This window comes from Cucurbita maxima, unplaced genomic scaffold, assembly GCF_002738345.1.
Source record: "Cucurbita maxima cultivar Rimu unplaced genomic scaffold, Cmax_1.0 Cma_Scf00060, whole genome shotgun sequence".
In the NCBI taxonomy this organism is placed as follows: domain Eukaryota; kingdom Viridiplantae; phylum Streptophyta; class Magnoliopsida; order Cucurbitales; family Cucurbitaceae; genus Cucurbita; species Cucurbita maxima.
In genome coordinates, this window is record NW_019272076.1 from 18619 (window position 1) to 43735 (window position 25117).

Here is a 25117-nt window from a genome sequence, read left to right on the forward strand (position 1 = left end):
CATTGAATGTTTATGAGACTTGTGTGTTATTTGTGCATTTCTTTCTTTAAATCTATCAATAAAAAGTTTATCCCCTCCTCTTTTCTCTCTTTTTATCTCTTTTACTCCCTTTTTTCCCCTTTTTCATAATCCCTATCTCTCCATTATTTCCTTTCTATAGATCACTTTTTAAATTTTATTCTTCCCTTTACTTTCATATATAAATATAAAGAAAAGACAAAAAAAAAGAAAAAGAAAAAAAAGAAGAGCAAATACTTTTGTAAGCTTGTTAAAGACATAGGATAAAAAATAATAATAATACCTTCCAATTTGCTGGGTTCAAGCTCAATATTAATATCCATAATTATAAACCAAATTGAATAAAGTTACAACACTGGAAGCACCAAACTAGAATTACTGTTCTCAGATGATGGCAGAGGCAATGGAACAATGGAAGATTAATTCTCTCAACTGTGTGACCCAAAAACATCATAATATGTACCAAATTTCTGGCAAAGCTTTCAGAGATATATGAACAGCTTTAAAAAAGAATTACACTTTATGTGGTCTGAAGGAAAATCTACAAGTAAGAGCTTCCAGTTTGTGCTTCCAAGAGATGAGGAGCCTCCCTGTAATGCTCTTTGCCATCTGCATTACTTTCTGTAGTTTCAAATGTCGTCCATATGGGACTCCTCGACCCTTCGCTCACCTTATCAACCCGTACTGTCTTTGGTACCACCACGCATTTCTCTGATTCCTCTTCCTCTGTCAAGCTACTTGCATCTCTCGAATGCTTTCCCAGTGTCGGTGACGAACTCATGGCACAGCTGCCGATGGTAGCTGCGGATGTTTGAGATGCACGGACACCAGCTGCGGTCCATACAGGCGTGCAGCCCCAATATGATGCTGGCACAAATTGTAACGGAAGGCTAGGCGTGCAATAACCTGGAACTGCCAGCATTGTCGTAGGCAGCCATTGAACTGGATTGGATACACTCGTGCTATCTGAACCTTTAGCCATTGCTGATGAAACTACACCGTTCCCACCCTGATTCAATGGAAAAACCAATTGTGGAACGGGGTAACAACGAACCATGTTGGGTGAAGTGTTCTCATTACTTGAACCCGACAATCTGGCTGCTTCCCTCTCGACGACAGTTTTAGGGAATTCATTCGTTGTCATGGAGGATCCACAGGAGGATGGTTCATCAGGACTGTCTCTGCTATATGCAGAGCCAATCTCAATGGACCTCTTCTGGTCTTCAAGAGTGAGCACGGTCTCCATGGATTCACAAAGTGGTGCTTCAGGTCCAAACTTTAGAAGAGTGGCACTGGCATTGGAAGGCCTGAAAGCAGGAGACTCAAGGCCTGATATGAATTGATGGTGATTCGTTGAATCCGATGCTTCGAACCGAGACGTCGCAAGTCCCTCGGAGGATGATACTATTATGTGTCGGTATTGAGATGCCAATTGCTTGTTCCTTCGTCGTCCTGCACCGATAGGAACGTTTCTCATGGTGCCACCAGCAGTCCAATATCTTTGGCAGTTCTTGCAGAAATGCCTAGGTTGATTGACATTGTAGTTGTTGAAGTAACAGAACTTAGTTTCTAAACTGTTACATCTAGGACAAGGAATGATTTTGTCCGGCTTCTTCAAAACTCTTTCTTCATTACCATCTCCCTGCTCCTCTTTCAAATGCACCTCCAATTCTTCATCCTCCTTGGACGCTTGCTTTTCTTCATCATCGCCTACTAAAACGCTCGACCTCGACTCTTCTGCACCCGACACACACTGCTCACCTTCTTTCAAATGGTTGCAACCATCCTGAATACAATGTTTCCAAATAAGGGAAGACTTAAATTTATGAATGACAAGGAAAGTAAACAGGGAGAAATGAACAAATGAAGGCAGGTACAACACAAAATGGAGAAATCGAAACAAAATCACGTTCAGATTCAATAGGGCCCCAAATGGGGAAGAAGAAGATGAAGAATATGAACAGGAGAGTGCAATCAGCATTTTCAATATTTCGAATGTCCCACAGAAACAATAAGTAAACAGTGAGATTAAAGGCAGAAGGAAAGAAGAGAGGGAAGGAAAATAGAAAACGGAGAAGATAGAAAGAAAATAGATACCAGATTTTGCAGGGCGGCGGAAATGTTGGATTCCGGCAAAGGGATGGTGCGGCCGAAGAGTTTAATGGCGAGATCCTTGAAATGTGGGGCGGAGAGGAGATCGTGAGTAGCGGAAGTCATGATATGGGGGCGTTTGAAATGGAGAGGCTCAGAAGGGATAACCCTTTTTCAAGCGCTCTTCTCTAAGAGCCTAAAAGCACAAACAACGTATTAACCCACACAAATAATCAACAACGCTGACCTAAATTTCCTTCCCTTCCTTTGCTATGTGATAATATTAATAAACTTACAAGGCAATTTGTTCTCAATTCAATGGATATATCAATAACACCAATTTTTCTGTTACCCTTTTATGTATTTATTATTATTATGTTACTAAATAAAGCGTTTTCAACACTTTCTTTTCTTTCTTACCTTTTATATTTAAGATTCCTTTGGATGCTTTTTTTTCCCCTTTCTATAATCTTACCCAAATTTTATTTTTTTTTAAAAAAAACAATGTAACAATGAATATATATATATATATTGACAAATGTAAGATATATAATGAAGTATACAACACTTGGGTCACTTAATAATGTACTAGACAAAATAGGAGGTGAAAGCTCTAGTGATACTGTTCACGTTGCTAGTAGGCCTAACAAGTTTTCTTAATCTTTCTCAGGTGTCTTAGAGATTAACTAGGTTTTTAGGTCATCTAGGTAGATTAAAACTTAAACTCTAATCTCTATGACTCTTTAAACTAGCTTATGGGATTAATGTGGTTTTGGGAGCACTAGGGTCTTGACCTTTGATCGCCACTTACTATACTAGCTTATGGGATTAATGTGGTTTTGGGAGCACTAGGGTCTTGACCTTTGATCGCCACTTACTATTCTAGAGTTCTATTCTTCTCATTACACTAATGCATGCTCAACACAGGGAGATAATTCAATTAATGGCCTAAAATATAGTCATCATTCTCAATACATTTTGGTATGCTAAAATAGAGAGAACTCAATCAATTATCTAGAATACAAATGTCATTCTCAATCGCAAAATGAGAACATACAATTGTGAAATCTCATTCTATGGACACTTCAGACGTTCGTAGACATCAATTATAGAATACAACATTTCAACTTCATCTCATGCCCTAAACATCCATTATCCAGCTATATGTGATCCATCAGATTTGCATGCTAGCAAATCCCAATGATTCTTGTAAGTACTACTCAAAAGAATTCAAATGGCTACTTACATGGTTGTGTATGCCTTGCCAGCTCTTATTTTCCACTCACTTGCCGCTCTAAGTCCCTAAAAATTTCACTAATTGGTCCAAATTAAAGTGATATTAAGCTTAATATGAAAATCATAGTAAAAACAGTCCAATGAAGGTTGAACAAAACGAAAATAACTAACCATTTGCCTTCTTGTTTTTTTGTTTTTTTTAGCAAGACAGTTCAATCTCCTAGGAAGCAGATGCATATGAATTTCAAACGATTTTTCAGAAATTCAAAATTAATTTCATCAAATATGGAAAAATATAATCTCATTTAAAATAGGCATTTCCCAAATTCTTACCATTTTTGGACCTTAATTCAAAACAATTTTTTAAAGCATTTTCTCTCCCCGCTTCACAATATTTTTTCAAAATAATATCCGAAAGAAAAATGGACAATATTTTCTCTCTGCCCAAAATTAGTATTCATATCTTTCATACTTAAATGATTTTTGCAATTCAATTAACGGATTTATAAGGAGAAATTAAATATTTCTTGATCAATTTTATACAAACTACCCCCACTTACATGTCTCTACATGAACGATTTGGATCAAATCATTTGTGATAATTACAAAGTGGGTCGTATCAATAGTTATCAAGATAAGACACCAAACTTTATCCATATACTGTACACTCCTTAGGTTATTACTTAAATACGAGGATTCTCTTGTATGTCAAACACATACTTAATAACCTTGAATTTTCATATTAAGGATAATATTAAATGGTAAATAAAATAATAATTATTATTATTTAAAATTAAATAATTAATTAGAGGGTTTAGAACATAAATTCCAACAAAGACATATGTGGTATGACCAAAGACTCAAGTAGTAAATATAGAAAAATACCCCGGATGACCAACTTAAAAGAATTCATGAAAATTCCAAACTCAAGAGTTATAATAAATATGGTGTCACGACTGACTTGAGCTCACGAGGATGACTTGTTACATGAATAAGACATGTATACTTTAGGGCCATGAATTCTAAACCTGTCGTGAAGATGGGGTGGGTTACTAGTACGCATTACCTTAGGGTTAGCCCATGAGATTATGCAAAGATTTGCTAGCCTAAGGATATGAACAAGACAAGAACATTACACATTTCATGCCCTAAATTTATCATGACTTTAAAGAATGCTAGGTAATACTCTAATCACGTTCAAGGGTGACCCATGACTTTCCACCACGCAGTGCTTCTCGAGGCTTGTATTTTCTTGTTCTAGGTGGGATGTCGTGCACCATGTTTTTCTTAGCAAGATGTCATATTCAGGCATCATGTTTTTCCTCACCTATATGAGATGTCCTACTCCATATTAGAGGATGCCCTAGTCATGTTTCTCGTAGGATGTCATATCCATGTTTTGCACTGATGTGATCCTCTCGATTTTCTTGGGGAGTAATCTAGGCCATGTGTTAGGGATAGCTACCAGGTTGACTATATGTCATGGCTCATGATTCAAGAAACTAAGATAAGTCCCTAGTACTTTTTGTCCCGTGTGTCCTGGGCTCTTATTCGGCTAGGAGAGCCTCTTTTATTCTTAATTTTTTTCCCTTCTTATTCGGCATACATATAAGGTTAAGATTTTGAGACCGAATTTATATTTTTCTTCCTCAATTCATATTGTGAAACGTGTATGTGATATCTAATATATATTAGTAAAGCAATATCTAAATCTACCCGTGATAGAAATATTGAACTATAAATGGTTAGAAAAGAAAAAAATAATAAAAATGACATTCGACACAAATACTGCTAACGTGGTTAAAATAGTTTATATATAAAATAAAAGATAAATTTAGCAAATAAGCCCGTCTAGCTCAGTTGGTAGAGCGCAAGGCTCTTAACCTTGTGGTCGTGGGTTCGAGCCCCACGGTGGGCGCTTCATTTTCTATGTTTCATTTTGTCTCAAATTTAATATATATAGTATTATTCCTCATTTTCTATGTTTCATTTTGTCTCAAATTTAATATATATAGTATTATTCCTCAAACCAAAGTGGTTTGGTTTGAAGAATTTTTTTTTCTTTTAGCGATAGATCTAATAGTCCTCTCTGCTGATGCAAGTATAAGATAAGAACAAGTATAAAAATGTTCAATATGCAACCTACTGTTAGGAATGGACGGAGATAAGGTTCGGTAGTGATAAACATGGTCGAGTGAGCTTCATCATCTTCTTTATAGAAAACTTAATAACCAAATCTAATCTAATTCTAACACCTACTAGTATAATCTCATCGAATCTTCTCTTATTTAATATTTAATATTTCTTAAAAATATGTGTTCTATTCTTGACCTCGAATTAGCCAATTGCATAGCTTGAGTCAATCAAGTCCTCTCAAGCTCGTCCATTTACCAATCTCACTTCTATCCCAAGATTGTAACTCAACCATCAGAGTTTTCTCGAGATTCTAGGTGCGCTTAGCTTCCATTTCCTCTCTTTGATCCATCTAGGTCATTATGCTTTCGGTATATAAGTCGGGATGCACTCATCATATCATTGGCTCTATGGTGGATTTTGTTGGTTTGATGCTCTAAAACCTTGTAATAAAGAAGTTTGAAAGGAATTATTGACTAAGGCCCATGACTCACCCTAAACCATCAACTTATAAAGGATCAAAATGTATCGGGACTTTAATTGGGAAAGGGAGGGGTCATTATAGAATATGTAAGTCATGCTTGACTTGCCAGAAGATTAAGGCACCAAGACATGGACCTTTAAGACTATTGCAATCCCTAAATGTGCCCCAACGGAAGTGTGGAGATGTCACTATGGACTATATTGGAGTTACTAAAGACAAAGAAAAGGTTCATTATTATATGGGTCATCATCGACAGATTAACTAAGTCGGCCCATTTCGTCTGGCATGACAACATATCAATAGAGAAGTAGGTCCAATTATGAATGGAAAAGACAGTTCGACTCTACGAAATACCAGTTTCAATAGTGTCAAACCAAGATCCGAAGTTCACATCTCGACTTTGAAAGAGTTTGTAGAAGGCACTTGGGACGTAGTTGAAGTTCGATATGGATGAAGTCTATTAAAGATAAATTTCATAATTTTAAAATATTAAAAACTAAATTAAAAAAAAATAAGAATAAAAATACAGGTGAACTTTCCATATTTTCAAAAGTTTGAAAGTACCTCCATTAAAAAAAACTTTAAACTTAAAAATAAAATAAAATATGTTCATCGTCGTCAACCGTTAATATATACAGAGGTATTAATTTTTTTTGATTCAAGTGTAGTTCCTTCCTAAAAAACCATTGAAGGTGGAGTTATGATTATATTTGCCTTTGGCAATTTGGAATCCTTATTGTCATGAAAAGGTTATTAAGTTGTGTTAAATATACCTTTCAACTTTCACGGTGATTTAAAAAATACTCTTTTAACTTTAAAGAGTGTTGATTTTTCAAAAATTCTATTGACTCTTAAAACTTTTTGAAAAGTTCAAAAGTACCTTTGCCATCAGTATAGGAAAAGAACTATCAGTACCATGTTTAAAAAGTACTCGTGAACTTTCAAAACTAGCATTAGCATTAGTACTCTTAAATTTCAAGAAAAGTTTGGAGGTGATCTATAAGACGTAGATAGAAGAGTTTTAGTTACCGGTGTTAATGCTATTCTTAAAATTTTATGGACACTTTAAACATGATATTAATATTTTTAAATTTTTAAAAAAATTGCATTGATGAAACTTTTTAAAATTTATGCATATTATTGTAACACTTTTAAACTTTAAAAAGTTTAATGGTTATATATATGAAACAAAGTAATAATAATTTCACCCAAAATTAACCTTAAGAATATTTTAAAAACATTTTTTTTGTTTTTTATAAAAGATTAATAGTATTGTTAAAAAATATTAATGAAAATATTTGTGATAATTACAAATTTTAAGAATATTTATGATCTAAACTAAAAACATGGAATAAATTACATCTAATGGGTTACGAGTCAGATCAATTGAGGTCTCCTATGTTTAGTGTCACGATCCTACTTTTTCAACCGCGTGGCACCATGATCTTGATACTCTCACGAGCAATCTTAAGGGAATCTCAAGCCCCATATTTATTTTTCAATCGACTTTGTGACTTTGTCGAACCTTAGGTAAGATTTGTTTTCGCCAATAGAACATCACTTGAACAAAATCCAAGCTTGTTCAACCACACACATTACCTACGTGTGCACGTTCAATCATCTACGACACAACTAACTTGCCTCTATACTAGACCAAGTTATTCGACTCAACCTTGCCTTTACTCGGGGCCAAGGTCTCTTGTGTGCAACGTCACATCCAACATCATCTTGGTTCTCAATTAACATGGCCTATGTGTCTTGACACCATCCTAAGTCAGGGAGTGTCGTCAGCAATCAAAGCTCACCCGATCATGTCATCGAGGACAAACTCATGTGTCATTCATAACATTGGAATATCCCAAACATCTATCTATTCAGGGTCTATTGAGGCATTGTGTAACACCCCAAAAATGAAGAAAATTAGCTCTAACAAAAATAAGTCACCCATGTCAGACTAAAAGATCCAAAGAAAGAAATTAAGGGATTTAAGCATGGACAACTATCTTAAGCAAGTCATTTATATACCATAAGAATTAATTTTAAGCATTTAAGACTTTTGGAGAAGGATGAAAAAAAAGTAAGGGATGAAAATGTCATTTTTTTTTTAAAAAAATTCTTCGGTTTTTTAATTCCTTATCTAGAAGGAATTTCAAGTTAATTAAGATCAGAAAAATGGCTGACAAGGAATGAAGAATTTTTAGTTGTAGATTTATCTAGAAAAATTTGAGATTACCAAAATGCCTCTATGACTACTTATGATATTTCAAGGTCTATACGTGCTTCAAATAACCTATTACTTTCTATAAGGTCTATTCTTCCGGACATGAAGATATGTTTGAGATTTCAAGTTGAGTAGAGTAAGTATGAAACTTAAACCAAGTTAGGACCATAGAAACACCTCAAGACTCTTCTAGAATCCTCTACTGAATTCATCATGACTCTATGACCTTCTAGAATAACTTAAGCTTGTTATTGTGATGGGCCCATAAGTTTAATTCATCATGACTCTATGACCTTCTAGAATAACTTAAGCTTGTTATTGTGATGGGCCCATAAGTTTATGAATGTACGTTACCTTCAAGGAATTATGAACCTTAGAAACTTAAAAGATTAAGAACCAAGAACAATACCACATATGCACCATAACTACCAAAGTAAGAAGAATGCTAAGTACCACTCAAGGATTAGGGATCAAGGTCCTTAGACTCACAAACTCAAGAAATGCTAGGCAATACTTTAATCATGTCTAATTGTGACCCATGACCTTCCATCACGCGGTGCTTTTAGAGGCCCATGTTTCCCTGTTCGAGGTGGGATGTCCTTCACCATGTTTTCATTGCAAGATGTCATTTTTTGCCTCTTGTTTTTTCGACTTAGATGAGATGTCCTACACCATGTTATGGTTACCCAAAGATTTGCAAGATGCCATGTTCATGTATGCACCGATCACATGATCTTTATGGTCTATCATGGGGAGTAATCTAGGTCCACGATAGAATTAGAAGAGAGTAAGTTACCTTAGCTATGAATCAAGAACCTCCTAAGACTCCCACGGTACAACATGTTCATGACTCAGGCTATGCTACTTGGAACGCATGAAGCCTTGAGCGAGGTATTCAGACTATGCCGTTTGGAATGCATGAAGGTTTAGGCATAGGTATTTAGACTGTATCACAGGGCAAGCCCTGGATGCAGGATTAAACTACATCGCATGGAACATAAGATGCCTTGGATGTAGGTTTTTAGACTATGCCGCTTGGAACGCATGAAGCCTTTGACATAGGTTTTCAAACCTTATCGAAGGGCAAGCCCTAAAATGCGGGTTCAGATTACGTCACTTGAAACACATGAAGCCTTGGACGTAGATTAAGACTGTGTCACTTGGAACGCATGAAGTCTTGGACACAAGTTGTCAAGTTCATGACTAGTATCGTAAATCCTAGGGGTTGTGTCTTGGAGAACGAATCAAGAACATAACAAGAACCTCGAATGTACAAGAACAAGATGAAGATCAAGGACTAGAATATGGATCAAGATTCAAGTTCTAAGGATAAAAACCAAGAATCAAGAACCGTAGTACTATGACCCTTAAAAGATAACCAAGGTTTCAAAATCCTAGGACCAAGGCCCTCAGGATAGATCATGATAAGAACCCTAAGTCAAGAGCATAACTAGGGGGCCTAAATACTTACAATAAAAAATCGGAACGAAATAAGAAAGAGTGTGGTACTTTAGTATATCAAGGATACGATTAAGAGCTTATAGGTAGGCTACTTACTGAGTCTTTTTACCCACTCCTTATTTTCTATTTTTTTCAGGTAATAAGGAGCTGGTTGACGTCGGGAGTGGACTCTCGAGCAGGTGCTATAGACAAGCCTCACCCATCGTTCTTCAACCCTTTTTGTTTAAAATGTTTTGTGTCGTTCCTTATTTTATGTTTTAACTGTTGTGTCGTGTTTTAATTACTCATGTATGAACACTATTTAGTTTTAATGAATATTATGCTTTAAATACTGTTTGTTTTATTTTGCAAAAAATTTACCCATCTTTTTTGAGTCATTGAGTCAGCCCGATCCTTATACATTGATCCTCTTGTGACCATGTCATTTATGGACTCATGGATAGTGGGTGCATAATTCAACCTCTAACACATGAGTTGGGGTGCAAAATCGACCCATGCTGTCTGGTACTATCCTTGAAAGATCTATTTTAAAGGAATTCGACCGGGACACTCGTCTATAAACACTCGCCCTCACTATGAGACATGATCATTAATCAACAATGAAGAGATGCAAAATCGCTTTAAAATATGTGAAAATCATATAGATGATATTGAGAGAGTATTGAAGGAATGAGGTTTTTTTTTTTTTTTCCTGGTCAGGTTTTTGTTCTTGTTCCGAGAATGTAAGCTTTTAAGTATTGTTCTGGAATTCTGGTCATGTCTGGCTAAGGATCTTGGCCCTAGATTCTAGTTCTTAATTTTGGTTATGATCTAATGATGTTAGTTTTAAGGTTCTTAGGTTCTTAGTACTGTTTTTAGTTCTTGTCATTTACCTTAATTTGTGTTCTCGATTCTTGTGTTTGGTTTTTATTTCTTGAGTAGTACCTAATAGTCTTCATGTTGTAGTAGTGGACTTAAATCTTGTATAATGATAATTTAGAGCATGGGTGTGTTGTAAACTTCCTTGATCCTGAAGCCAACTCGAATCCTAGCCTTATGCTGGCATATTGATTACTTGTAATCAAAATCTGACATAAAGCTAATCTTGAGACATCCTCTTGATTATTTGAAAAATCCTAATGGAGTGTAGAGTTAAATTCTTGAAAATCAAAAGCTACCAAAAGCTTATCTTGAGACAACACTCATATCACTTGAAAATCAAGAGTTAACTTTGAGCTTATGTAACCCTCGAAACTAACACGTATTGAAGTTTTATTAGGGATTTAGACAGTGAATCTCAAATCAATGCACAAGGGAAAAATGCTCCGGATGCCTCGAGAAACCTAGATTTTTTTTTAAAAAAAATATCATTAAATCGAAATTTTTTTGGTCAAACTGATTGGAGAGAAAAATATTACTTGCCCCCACATGCTACTTCCAGGGGTATGGCTGACCTAATAAGAAAAGAAAAGAAGTAAAAACAGGAAAGGAGGAAAGAAGAGAGAGGAAGGGAGAGTTAGGGTTTTGTGGTAGGAGGAAGAAGAAGATAACAAAGAAAATGCTCCCACTTGGAGGACGAGTTGGCCAAACATTTCTCTCTAAATCTACTCAAAGGATCAAGGAGAATCAGTACGGGTCGTTGGATCATCTGATTTTGTCAAGAAACAAGCAAGAACATAAGGTTAGTCCCCAGGTCTTTTGTTTCCTAATTTTGCTTCAAGATCTGAGGGTTTCCAGTGCTTTTAGGTCATAATATTTGGTTATGATGATCAGGGAAGGATTCTTGCTAGTCAACTAGCCACAAATAGCAGAAACTCTATTTTTCTCAAATTTGAACTCAATTATTAAGGTCTATGTGTGTTTAAAAAATTCAAGGAAATCGTATCCTAATAGGTGGAATAGAGATCTATGCTTTTTCGTGGAGTAATCGAGTCATTTCAAGTTTGCAGATTGGAAATAAAATATAAAGTTAATAGGTTGAAGCATATCGCTGACCGGAATTTGAAAAAAAAATAATTGTATGTAGGAGTAATCAACGGTGAACACAAGGCAGCCGACGACGGGAGAGACATGTACCAATGAAAAGATGAAACATGTCACAAGGGGGCTGGAACAACGCGTCAGCCATCCCACAGAATGCGTAGTCGAGACCTAACCCAAATTGTGCATGACCCGATCCATCTTCTATGACCCAATATGTGTTGAAGATTATTGGGAGTGAGTCTCACATTAGTTAATTTAGTGGAAGATCATAGGTTTATAAGTGAGGAATACGACCTTAATTGGTATGAGGCATTTTGGGGAAGCCCAAAGCAAAACCATGAGAGTCGTGTTCAAAGTGGACAATATCATACTATTGTGGAGAGTCGTGTTCGTCTAACAATTTGACCCACGTGCTCGCAAACCAACCTGACCCGTTCATCGACCCCCGTCCCCCGACTGTCCTTCGTCTAGCACGTGATACACACATGTAGTAAGTGAGACTTCTTGAATTAGGTTCCCCTAGGAGTTTTTTAAACTTTTGGAAACTTTTTGCAATCCTACCTGAGAAGGCACACAACAAATAGTCACACGAAAATTTAGGAAGTAGTTGTGGAGGATTATTGGGAGTGAGACCCACATTGTGCTGATACTCAAAGTTGACAATATCATGCCATTGTGGAGATCTGTAATTCTTAACAGTAATACCTTTAAGATTCGTTTAATTATGCATGCATGCTATAAAATTAATCCTAGATAAGCAATCTAAATATGAAAGTGTGATTGTGGGCATGATTAGTTGTACATAAGCTCTAGGTGAATGAATGTGTTATCCCTCCCTATAGAGAATGTCCCTAAGTTTCATTAAAGATATTTCAAAAACCAAACATAGTTTGGGGCATAAGTTAAGGCTTAAAAGAAAAACCCCTAACGACCCCAATACCTTTCAAGAACTTTTCCAAGACCTTTCAAGAATTTTTAAAAAACATTTTATGACTTACGTTACTTTGAATGATGTATACATGTTACCGTGATGAGTTCACAATTTAAAAGATTTAAGTAGGGCTTAAAAAATTATGTTATGGCTTATGCTTCAAAAATTAAGAATCTAAGAACCCAATAAACTAAGAGAGTGCTCAAAGGACAAGAACCGAAGAAAAGACTAACAAAAGTCATATATCCATTAAGACAAGAAAAATACTAGATACCACTAAAGAATAAAGGACCAAGATTCCATGGTACAATATGTTCATGACTCAGATTACATTGTTTAGAACGTAAGAAGCCATAAATGTAGGTTTTTCAGACTGCATCGTTTGGAACGTAAGAAGCATTGTTTAGAACGTAAGAAGCCATAAATGTAGGTTTTTCAGACTGCATCGTTTGGAACGTAAGAAGCCTTGGAAGCAAGTTTTAGACTAAGTCACTTGTAACATATGAGACCTTGGGCGTAGGTATTCAAATTATGTCACTTGGAATGTAAGAAACCTTTGGCATAAGTTCTCAGATGGTGTCGCTTACAATGTAAGAAGTCTTGTGTACATTTTTCAGATTACACTACTTGGAATGTAAGAAACCTTGGGTGTTGGTTTTAAACTATATTGTAGAGAACACATGAAACCCTAGATGACAATTCAGACTACGTTGCTTGGAATATAAGAAGCTGTAGACGTAGGTAAAAATTGTGTCTCTTGAAATGCATGAAGTCTTGAACACCGGTTGTCAGGTTCATGACTGGTACTATAAATCTTAGAGAGTGTCTTAGGAAACAAAACAAAATACTAAGAAAAAAACACAAAAAAAAAAAAAAAAAAAAAAAAAAAAAAANTCTAAGTTCTCAAAACTAAGAACCTAAAACTTTAGACCTAAAGTTCTTAGATCAGAATCAAGGACCAATGGTCCTTGAACCAGATCAAGGTAAGAATTCAGAGCACAAGAACTTAAGAGCTTAAGTTCTAAGGACAAGAACAAGGATATGACAAGAAAGAGTATCGTACCCTAGTACACCCTAAAGGCACGATTAAGAGCTTAAAAGTAGGCTACTTATTGAGCCTTTATACTCACTCCATATTTTTCATGTTTTTTTAGGTACAAGAAGCTGCTCGAGGATGAGAACATACTCTAGAGTAGGTGCCATGGACAAGTCTCACTCTTCCAATCTTTTTTGTTTTAATGTTTTTAAGTTACTCTAGAGTAGGTGCCATGGACAAGTCTCACTCTTCCAATCTTTTTTGTTTTAATGTTTTTAAGTCCATTCCTACGTTTAAGATTACTTTTTTAACTCTATTTCGATATAATGTAAATTATGTGTATATTATATTTTAATACTTCTTATTTTTTATTCTCGAAAAAATTTACTTTATGTACCTATTGAATCTAACTCTAGCTGGAATTAGTGTGGACACCCGTGGAACTTGGGTCATGACACATGATTATGAACTTAAAAGTAGGCTACTTACTGAGTTAGTTTTTGTACTAATTTCTATTCATTTCTATTTTGTGTGGTTATATAATGGAGTTGTTCAAGAAGAAGCAGATCTGGAATAGTTGTCATACAGAACCACCACACCGTGTTTCTACTGTTTTAATGTCTTAAGTTATTTTTGGTCAATAAAATATATTTATGTTTTTTTAAACACAAAATTTTTTTACTGTATTTTACTAAATTTTTTTAAAAATTTTAAGTTAGTCGCGACTCGAGTCGAAAACCGTATTATGACAAATACATAGTCACAAGCATCAACTAGAAAGTAAATTATTGATTCGTTGGAGAGCAGCAAAAACTAAGAATCTCAATTACGCCAATTCTAGCCATAACTAAAATTTATCCAATGATAAAATTAAAATTTTCAAAGTTGAGATTAAAATTTATCAACGCTAAGTTACCAGTTATTACTCATTTTAAAAAATTACAATTTACCATGAGAGCAATCCGAAACCCAAGTTGTAGATTGATCAAGTGGAGGCAAAGTTGTAATGTATACATAATATATGTACAAATCCTTCACGCCAAAGAATGATTGATAATTTGATTATGACTGCTGATTACACTTCATCAGTTCATTACTTTATTATTAAACTGTATAAATCCAACCATCATTGTCCACATATTTTGTCTTAACCTTATTATTGCTCTTGTCTTACATTAAAAGATATTTCTATGGTTGATAACATACGAAATGCTTAATAAAATCAAAGTAAGGCCGTCATGATATGCAGGTCTTTCTCTTTTGTGGCATCCGACAACACATTAATGCGTTTAGTCCGATCAAGTCAGGCCCAGGTGGAACATACACAAACTAGGCTGGTAGGTTCATGTGCGCGTGTTTGGTGTCACAATCGCACTTTTAATGGCAGCGGACTTGCGATTGTGCGGCACTCACTCTTCAACGACAAATGAGCTAAGCCAATTCGTTCTTGCGTCGCCTACGGCCAAACAACGTATGCTCGAGCCTCTGGCCTCGATTTTAAGAGAAGGTTTTAGAAAACGAGGGCAGAGAAAGATTTTCGAAAGAGAGATTTTTGAAAGAGACGTTATATAAGCAAGCAAGAGAGAAATAACAATAACTCACAATATATAACCTTGGGTAGGGAGAAGTTGACAACTAGTAGTATTCCCCTATAGTACATTATGAAGCATTTCATGTATGACAGATCTAGACATGATATTTCTGAAACGTCATACTTTCTAAAAATACAAAAGTAAAATACTAGAAATGAAAAGACAAAGGTTTGGCTTGTAATGGGCATGTGGCCATGGGCAACATGCCTTGGATGAGCATGACCGTGACATCCTCTCCCACCTAATTGGTTGACGTCCCTGTCAACCGACTACTTTCAAACCTAGCAATGTGGGTGGCGGCGGAGTCCAGATCATCGGCGTGTTCCCAGCTGGTTTCCTTCGTAGGGAGATTCTTCCATTTGACAAGGAATTCACGAATCGTCCGTACAGATCTTCCTATCTTCCTAACCCTATCAGCTAGGATCTTCTCTATTTCTTTGCTGTCTCTTGGTTTTAGATCGATGCTCGGTCTTGTGATTACATTTCGCTGGTCGTCGTTTGGGTTAGGGTGATAGGGCTTCAAGTTGCTCACATGAATTACTGGGTGAATTTTCATCCATGTGGGTAGCGCAACTCTGTAGGAGGTAGCCCCAATCTTTTTAAGGACTTCAATCAGACCTTCATATTTTCGAACTAGTCTCTGGTTCTTTCGGTTGCGAAATCTGATCTATTCTGGTCTCAACTTGATGAGGAATTGATCTCCTGCTCGGAATTGGAGTGGGCGACGCTTCTTGTCTGCCCACTTCTTCATATGCTTGGAAGCTTTCTTTAAATATGTCAGGGCTATATCTGTTGTCTACTTCCATTCTCTTGTAAAGTTTAGAGCTGGAGGGTTTTTTTTCTGCATAAGGATGATCAATAATATGGGGAAAGGCCTGTTGTCGTCCACTTACAATTTCGAAGGGACTCTTTTCCGTAGATGAGCTCATTTGACAATTGAAACAGACTTGGGTGACATCTAGCCATTGTATCCAGTTCTTCTGGCGAGCGTCGACGAAGTGACGTAAGTATTCTTCGAGCAAGTAGTTGAACCGTTCCGTCTGCCCATCGGTTTGAGGATGATAGCTCGAGAAGATGTTTAACGTCGTTCCCAAGAAGGCGAATAATTCAGTCCAGAATGTGCCAATGAATCTACCATCCCTATCACTGATGATGCTCGATGGAATAACCCCATAAATTTACAACGTGCTTGAAAAATAGTTGGGTTGTTAGTTCAGCCGAGTATAATTTGGGAGTGGGGACGAACGTTGCATATTTCAAGAACCGGTCTACGATAACCAAGATGGCGTCATACTCCCCGACTTTTGGGAGGTATGTATGAAGTCTAGAGACACACTTTCCCAAGGCCTTGTTAGCACAGGTAAAAGTTCCAAGAGTCCCGAGACTTTGGCTTTCTTGACTTTCTCTTATTGGCAGATGAGGCACATCTTGGTGTACTGCATGATGTCGTCCCACATATTTGGCCAGAAGTACCCCTTTTTTATTAGAGCATATGTTCTTTGCCACCCAGGGTGTCCGACCCATAAAGTATCGTGACATTCCTGAATGAGCTTCTTCCTCAGGTCTCCCATTCTTGGGACGTATAATCTGTTTCCTTTAGTCATTAGGTCTCCCTCGACCCAAAACTGTCGTGTCTTCCCAACTTTAGCTAGTTCGACGACGGCTTTGGCCGATGGGTCTTTATGTAAATGTTCTTTGATGATGTTGCGCATTGATCCATCGATCTTACTTGAGTGAATATGGGCTAACATGCACTGGGCCGCATGTTCGCCCTTCCGACTCAGCGCGTCGGCTGCTTGATTACTCTTTCCTGCCTTGTGTTCAAATTTGAAGTTGAATTCAGCCAACGAATCCTACCACCGGGCTTGTTTTGCCGTCAATTTTGGTTGATCGAAGAAGTGGCAAATGACATTGTTATCTGTCTTCACTACGAATTGTGATCCCAAGAGATACTGTCTCCAGACTCGTAGGAAATGAACCATAGTCAGCATTTCTTTTTCGGAGACAGTGTATCTCATTTCAACATCATTGAGCTTTCGACTTTCATAAGCAATGGGGTGGCCTTCTTGAATAAGGACACCACCTAGGGCAAAGTTGGAAGCATCTGTCTCTATTTCAAATGACTTTGTAACATCTACTAACCCAAGGACAGGACCCCTTGTCATGGTTGCATTTCGATCTTCAAAGGCCATTTGACATTTATTTGACCACGACCAAGGGTGGTCTTTCTTCAGGAGCTCTATTAATGGGGCGGCTCGTCGTGAAAACCCTTCGACGAACCGCCTATAGTAGTTTGCCAATCCTAGGAAGGATTGCACATCGGATACGGAAGTAGGGATTTTCTACTCTTGGATAGCTTTTATTTTATCGCTATCCATATCGATCTGTCCACAACTGATGACATGTCCAAGGAAGTTGATACATGCTTGTGCGAAGACACATTTTTCTTTCTTGACTTACAACTGATTCTACCGCAGCTTGTCAAACACTAGTTTCAGGTGCACCTTGTGTTCCTCTAGGGTTGTGCTGTATACAACTATGTCGTCGAGGTATACTACGACGAACTGATCCAAGTATTCGTAGAAAACCTGGTTGATTAACGTGCAAAACGTACTGGGGCGTTGGTCAAGCCAAAGGGTATTACTAGGAACTTAAGGCCCCATATCTTGTTACGCACGTCGTCTTGGGCTCGTCCCCTTCAGTGATACGTACTTGGTAGTACCCTGATCGTAAGTCCAACTTCGTGAAGTATTTGGCCCCGTGAAGTTGGTCAAACAAGTCGAATATTATCGGTAGTGGGTATTTGTTGCGTATTGTCACCTTGTTTAAGGCTCTATAATCTATGCACCGATGCAACATCCCTTCCTTCTTTTTCTAAAATAGTACGGGGCTCCGTAAGGCGCCTTTGCCAGGTGGATGAATTCTGTCGTCAACAACTCATCTAGTTGTTTCCTCAATTCGGCTAGCTCAGGGGGAGCCATCCGATATGCGTTCTTCACTGGGGGTTTAACCTTGGGGAGGAGTTCAATTTCGTGATCAATGCCTCGACGGGGTGGTAATGTTTGTGGTAAGCTCTCTAGCATTATGTTAGCGTAACTGTCTAGTACCTCCTTGATTTTGCTTGGAATAGTTTCACCAGTAGTCACTTCTTCCATCAGTGGTATTGCCATAAATGTAGGTTTCTCTCGTGCGAGTCATCTTTTCAATTGTATGACCGAGATCATTTTAAGAGTACCTGGTTGCTTGATGCTTGCAGGTATTACTGTGGGGTTGCGGTCGGTGATCACCAAGCATTTCGCCAGTGGCATTGGGATAATTTTGTGTTCTAGGAGGAAGTCTGTCCCAAGTACCACGTTGAAGTATTCCATGCAAACAACGACAAGGTCCAACTCTCCTCTCCAAGCCCCTAATTTGAAGGGGACTCTTTTGGAAACTCCCACAATAGGCAAGGCCTCGGAGTTGACAACTTTCATTTTTTCGAGGTCCTTTTCTATGGTGAGTCCCAATCTTCGTGCTTCTTGATCGGCAATGAAGTTGTGGGTCGCTCCTAAGTCTATCAAGGTGCTCTTGCTTGGTCGAGAGTTTATTGTAGCATCTACGAACGTGAGCCCTTTCTCTATTATCTCCTTTGGGTCGACCTTCCGTTGGAGGGCTGACAAGAATTTGAGTGCGCCCATTCGGGGGTTATCTTGATCTTTCTTCTTGTTTGGCATAGTCTAGACTCCTGTGTCGTTGCTCTCTTGAATGGACACTTGGATTGCATTGAGAGAGGCCCAATGAAGACAGTAGGACAGTTTGTAGGGACCTTTACACAATAGGCATTGTAAAGGTGTCGTCGGGTGGTTCTTTTGAGGGTAAGGTCCTCGAGATGTCCTTGCTTGGTTGTTCCGAGGAGGTCTATCTGTCCACCTGTTTGGTCTGTCGTTACTTCCATTTGGCCTATTGGGGCTTTCGTTTGGTCTATCTGGCGGCTTATATGTTTTGCCCCCAGTGTTTGGGGCCTGTGTTGTTCTTCTTTGGTAACCCGCTTCGTTCCCAAAGTCTAGGAATCTCTCGACGCTGGCAATTGCGGTAGGTCTTGGACCTTTTTATCGTGTATTTTTGTTTTGGCCCACGGTTGTAACCCATTAATAAAGAAGAATACCTTGTCCTTCTCTGATGTGCCCCTGATATCTAGCATCAGGGTCGAGAACTGTCTGACATAGTCACTTATGCTTCCAGTTTGCTTTAGAGCTATTAGTTTTTCCATTGCTAGATGTTCTACATTTTCGAGGAAGAATTGATCCCTCAACTCTCTCTTGAGGTCTTCCCACGAGTCGATGGTGCACAATCCATTCTTGATGTCTTGCACCTTTGTACGCCACCAAAGTTTGACATTGTCTATGAGATACATCGAGGCTACTGTCACCTTTATGTCGTCGGTACAAGCCGTTGTGGCTTTGAAGTACTGTTCGACATCAAAGATGAAGTTCTCCAACTCTTTGGCATCTCGGTTCCCTTTGAAAGGTCAAGTACTGTTCGACATCAAAGATGAAGTTCTCCAACTCTTTGGCATCTCGGTTCCCTTTGAAAGGTCTAGGGTCTGGGAACTTCAGTTTGTTGGATCCTGTATTAGTTTTACCCAGCCATGACGTTCTCCACGGCTTTCATGGTCACCTCAATTCGGGTGCTCATGACAGCCATCTTTTCTTGGATGTCATCGATCGTTGTTCTGAATTCATCAGCTAATCCATGAAAAAACTCATCATTGTATTTTGTAGCACGTCGAACTTTCGCCACGTCCCTCCTTGTGCACGACAGAGCTATCGGGGCTACTAGACGGTCTTGGACTGCTCGTAGGAGTAACTCTTTCTTCGAGTGAGGTCACTCGAAACATCAGTTCTGCGATTGGCAATCCATCCAGGCGGTTGCCCATTGCGTCGATTTCTACGACTTTTCCATTCAATTCTGTCACCCGTGCTTCCAGGAAGAAAATGGTGTTAGGGACTTCTTTGAGGAACAACATTTCCTCCTCTATTAAAGTAAGCCGGTCGGCTTGTGATTTGGGTGTCGACTTTGTCGTCGACATGTTTTCTGTCTTTGCTATGTCACGGAGCTAACAAAGCTCTAATACCACTTGTCACAATCGCACTTTTGATGGCAGCAGACTTGCGATTGTGCAGCACTCACTTTCCAACGACAAGTGAGCTAAGCCAATTCGTTCTTGCATCGCCTATGGCCAAGCGANCCAACTCTTTGGCATCTCGGTTCCCTTTGAAAGGTCTAGGGTCTGGGAACTTCAGTTTGTTGGATCCTGTATTAGTTTGCCTAGCCATGACGTTCTCCACGACTTTCATGGTCACCTCAATTCGGGTGCTCATGACGGCCATCTTTTCTTGGATGTCATCAATCGTTGTTCTGAATTCATCAGCTAATCCATGAAAAAACTCATCATTGTATTTTGTAGCACGTCAAACTCTTCACCACGTCCCTCCTTGTGCACGACAGAGTTATCGAGGCTACCAGACGGTCTTGGACTGCTCGTAGGAGTAACTCTTTCTTCGAGCGAGGTCACTCGAAACATCAGTTCTGCGATTGGCAATCCATCCAGGCGGTTGCCCATTGCGTCGATTTCTACGACTTTTCCATTCAATTCTGTCACCCGTGCTTCCAGGAAGAAAATGGTGTTAGGGACTTCTTTGAGGAACAACATTTCCTCCTCTATTAAAGTAAGCCGGTCGGCTTGTGATTTGGGTGTCGACTTTGTCGTCGACATGTTTTCTGTCTTTGCTATGTCACGGAGCTAACAAAGCTCTAATACCACTTGTCACAATCGCACTTTTGATGGCAGCAGACTTGCGATTGTGCAGCACTCACTTTCCAACGACAAGTGAGCTAAGCCAATTCGTTCTTGCATCGCCTATGGCCAAGCGAAGTATGCTCGAGCCTCTGGCCTCGGTTTTAAGAGAAGGTTTTAGAAAACGAGGGCAGAGAGAGATTTTTGAAAGAGACGTTATATAAGCAGGCAAGAGAGAAATAACAATGGTTCACACTATATAACTTTGGGTAGGGAGAAGTTGACAACTAGTCGTATCCCCCTATAGTACATTATGAGGCATTTCATGTCTGACAGGCCTAGGCATGATATTTCTGAAATGTGATACTTCCTAGAAATACAAAAGTAACATACTAAAATATGAAAAAGACATAAAGGGTTTGACTTGTCATGGGCATGCGGCCATGGGCAACACGCCATGGACGAGCATGACCGTGACACTTGGGTCGTGTGTGGGTAAGTACCACACATCCAACTCTACCTGAAACTAGAAAGAGCTCAAGGTCATGCTATGTTGTTTTAATGAGGCCTCATCATGTATGCGTGTGTTACCCCAACAATGGAGTTAGTATTTCTTACCTTTCAGATAAATAAAACGCCCATGTACGAATGGTGAATACTTAAATGACTATAGAAATTAAGATATGATAGTTCCTTCCTTCGAACAAAGTATACTATAAGACTCCCCTGAGGCCCTGAGGCTTATGAAGTTGAGCTCTCGAACAACCTCCCCTTAATCAAGGCTCGACTCCTTTCTCTAGAGCCTTCGACCAAAGTACCCCCTTTGTTCAATACTTTAGTCACTTTTTTTTTACTACACCTTCGAGCTCACCATCTCTATTGTCATGACTAAGTTTAGGGCATGACTCTAATACCATGTTAGGAATCACAGATCTCCACAATGGTATGATATTGTTCACTTTGAGCATAAGCTCTCATGCCTTTGCTTTGGGCTTCCCCAAAAGACTTCATACCAATGGAGATGTATTCCTTTATTTATACACCCACGATCATTCCCTAAATTAGCAAACGTGGAACTCACTCCCAATAATCCTCTATTAAGAATGAGAAATAGAAATAGAATTGGGATCAAAAGTATGATCTTCATTCATGCTTAACACGTTTAAATAGGATACAAACTATCACCTAATAACTAAAAAGAGAAAAAATATATAACTAACTAAATATTGTAAATAAATAAAATATACAATTAATCAAATCTAAATCTAACCTAAAATATACTACTAACAAATCCCTAAATATCTCAGATATACTCCTAACTAATTATTAAAATATATCTCCAAATATCATATCTTAATACTCCCCCTCAAGTTGGAGAGTGTATGTCAATCGCAATCGAGTTATTCTCAGTAGGTTAAGAAGTTACTTGACGCTGCATCACTTCTTGTACAAGTAATGAATAGGCTTGCCTCACATTAGGTAATGGAGACATCATCAATATGTTAGATCTCACCGTTTTATAAGACTCATTGAGCCCCATGAGCAATTGCATCAACTTGTCTTCTTCGCGTTAATCAATATGTATTTGACGTTGATTACAAGTAAATGGTGTGCAGTACGCTTCCAGTTCATCCCAGAGTACTTTGAGCTTGGTGAAATATGTTGACAGTGCCATGATTCCTTGTGACATCGTTGCTATCGAGTTTTGTATCTGAAAAATTGCTGGAGCATTCTTTTGTGAGAATTGATCGTGAAGATCAACCCACACTTGATGAGCTGTCTTGGCGTGAATAATTCCTTTAGCGATATCTGGTTCAACGGAATGAGTTAACCAAGATATTATCATACTGTTGCACTAATTCCAGAGTTCAAATTTAGTTGAATTTGCATCTTGGGACGGTTCTTCAATTGTGCCATCAATGAAGCCAATTTTCTTCTTGGCAATAAGAGCATATGCATAACTGATTTATTCCAGGATTAGTAATTTGCTTCATAGGAAATTTGTCTGGACGTGCTCCTGTAAGACCTGGGTCTTGAAGGATGTCTAGAGCATACTTCCTTTGAGACATAAAAATTCCTTTTCTAGACCGAGAAAATTCAATGCCTAGAAAATATTTCAAATTTCCTAAATCTTTGATCAGAAATTTCTGGAGAAAACTAGTCTTGAGATATTGAATTTCTTTGAGATCATTGTCTGTCAACAGAATATCATCAACATAGATTAGAATTGCAGTGAAAGAAGTACCTTTACTCTTAGTAAATAAAGAGTAATCTGCTTTGGATTGAGTGTAGCCTGCATTTTGTATAATTGGAGAAAATATGGAGAACTAATTGCGAGAAGCTTGTTTTAACCCATAAAGAGATTTATGGAGCCAACATACTGTATTCTCCCCCTGTCGGCGAAGACCTGGTGGTAAAGACATATAGACTTCCTCGTCTAGATTACCATGGAGAAAGGCATTTTGAACACCCAACTGATGGGTGAACCATTTTCGATCAGCAGCAACAGTGAGTAGGCAACGAAGTGTAGTAAGTTTCGCTGTAGGAGAAAATGTTTCTGTGTAATCAATACTTTCAACTTAAGTGTATCCCTTTGCTACAAGTCGAGCTTTATAACGTTCAACAGAACCATCAAAGTTGTATTTAATTTTGTAATTCCAACGACAACCAATAGCTTTATGACTAGGTGGTAGAGGAACGAGAGACCATGTATAATTACGTTCAAAAGCTGCAATTTCATCATTCATAGCCTGCTGCCATAACGGGTCGCCAACTGCCTCGTCATAGGTTTTAGGCTCTGTCTAGGATGTAATAAGAGCTAGAAAAGCACGTTGAGTAGGAGAAAAATGAGAGAATGAAAGGTAATGATGAAGGGGATACCTGATGCCAGTGCCGGGACTTGAGCTAGAGGTTAAATGATTAGCTCCATAAGACATCTCATAATCCTTATGCCAAGCTAGAGGCTGTTTAGTACGAGTAGAACGTCAGAGTAGAGCTGATGTATCAGGTGGGATAGCATTAGAATTAGTGGGCGAATCTGGAGAGGGTGGAGGAGACGACGAAGTAGTAGGTGAAGGGATAGGAGGTGAAGGAATAGAAGGTGGAGGAGACGACGAAGTAGTAGGTGAAGGGATAGGAGGTGAAGGAATAGAAGGTGGAGGAGACGACGAAGTAGTAGGTGAAGGGATAGGAGGTGAAGGAATAGAAGGTGGAGGATGGATGTTTGAGTAGGATGGATCATGAAGTGGTACAACAGGAGTCGAAGGAGTTAATGTCAAAGTTTGTGAAGCTAATGAAAAAGGAAAGTCATCTTCACAAAATTTAACATCACGACTGATAAAGAATTTGTGAGATTGCATGTCATACCACTTGTAACCTTTATGACCACAAGGATATCCTATGAAAACACAAGGAATTGCTCGAGGTTCAAATTTTTGCTTAGGATGTACTATAGTTGCGATATCCTATGAAAACACAAGGAATTGCTCGAGGTTCAAATTTTTGCTTAGGATGTACTATAGTTGCATAACATTTACAACAAAAAACTTTAAGATGATGAAATATAGGTGGTCGATTGTAGAGTGCTTCAAAGGGTGTATTTACAACAAAAAACTTTAAGATGATGAAATATAGGTGGTCGATTGTAGAGTGCTTCAAAGGGTGTCTTGTTAGATCACAATGGTGATGGCATTCTATTTATAAGATAAACAGCCGTTAAAATGCACTCTCCCCAAAAATTAAGTGGAAGCTGTAACTGAAAAAGAAGAGACCTAGCTACATTTAGGATATGACGATGCTTACGTTCTATGACTCCATTTTGTTATGGAGTATAGACACAAGTGCGCTAAAATTCAATGCCACAGGAAGTAAAGAATGGTTGCAAAGATAGAAACTCGGTCCCATTGTCTGATTGAACCACCTTGATAGTAGAATGAAATTGAGTTTGAACGAATTTAACAAAGTTCATTAACAAATGATGTACTTTTGACTTATGTTGCATTAGAAAGACCTAGTACATCGAGTAAAATCATCAACAATAGTGAGAAAAACGCAAACCAGAATGGGTAGGAATTTTATGTGGTCCCCAAACATCACAATGTATCAGATCAAAGGCAGAATGGGTTGTTATTGAACTTCTTGGGAAAGACAACCTAGTTTGTTTTGCTAACGGGTAGA

General features: G+C 38.2%; 1 protein-coding gene and 1 non-coding gene across 2 annotated transcripts; one reads left to right on the forward strand and one right to left on the reverse strand.

Moving 5' to 3' along the window:
- Positions 1-559: 559 nt before the first annotated feature.
- LOC111471912 (cyclic dof factor 1-like) lies at positions 560-2235 on the reverse strand. The gene is made up of 2 exons (XM_023117582.1): positions 2116-2235; positions 560-1804 (listed from the first exon to the last, which is right to left on the reverse strand). The coding sequence occupies exons 1-2, from the start codon at positions 2233-2235 to the stop codon at positions 560-562; spliced, it is 1365 nt and encodes a 454-aa protein (XP_022973350.1).
- Positions 2236-5190: 2955 nt separating this feature from the next.
- TRNAK-CUU lies at positions 5191-5263 on the forward strand. The gene has a single exon. It is a non-coding gene; the product is annotated as a tRNA-Lys (tRNA).
- The last annotated feature ends 19854 nt before the right edge of the window (positions 5264-25117 follow it).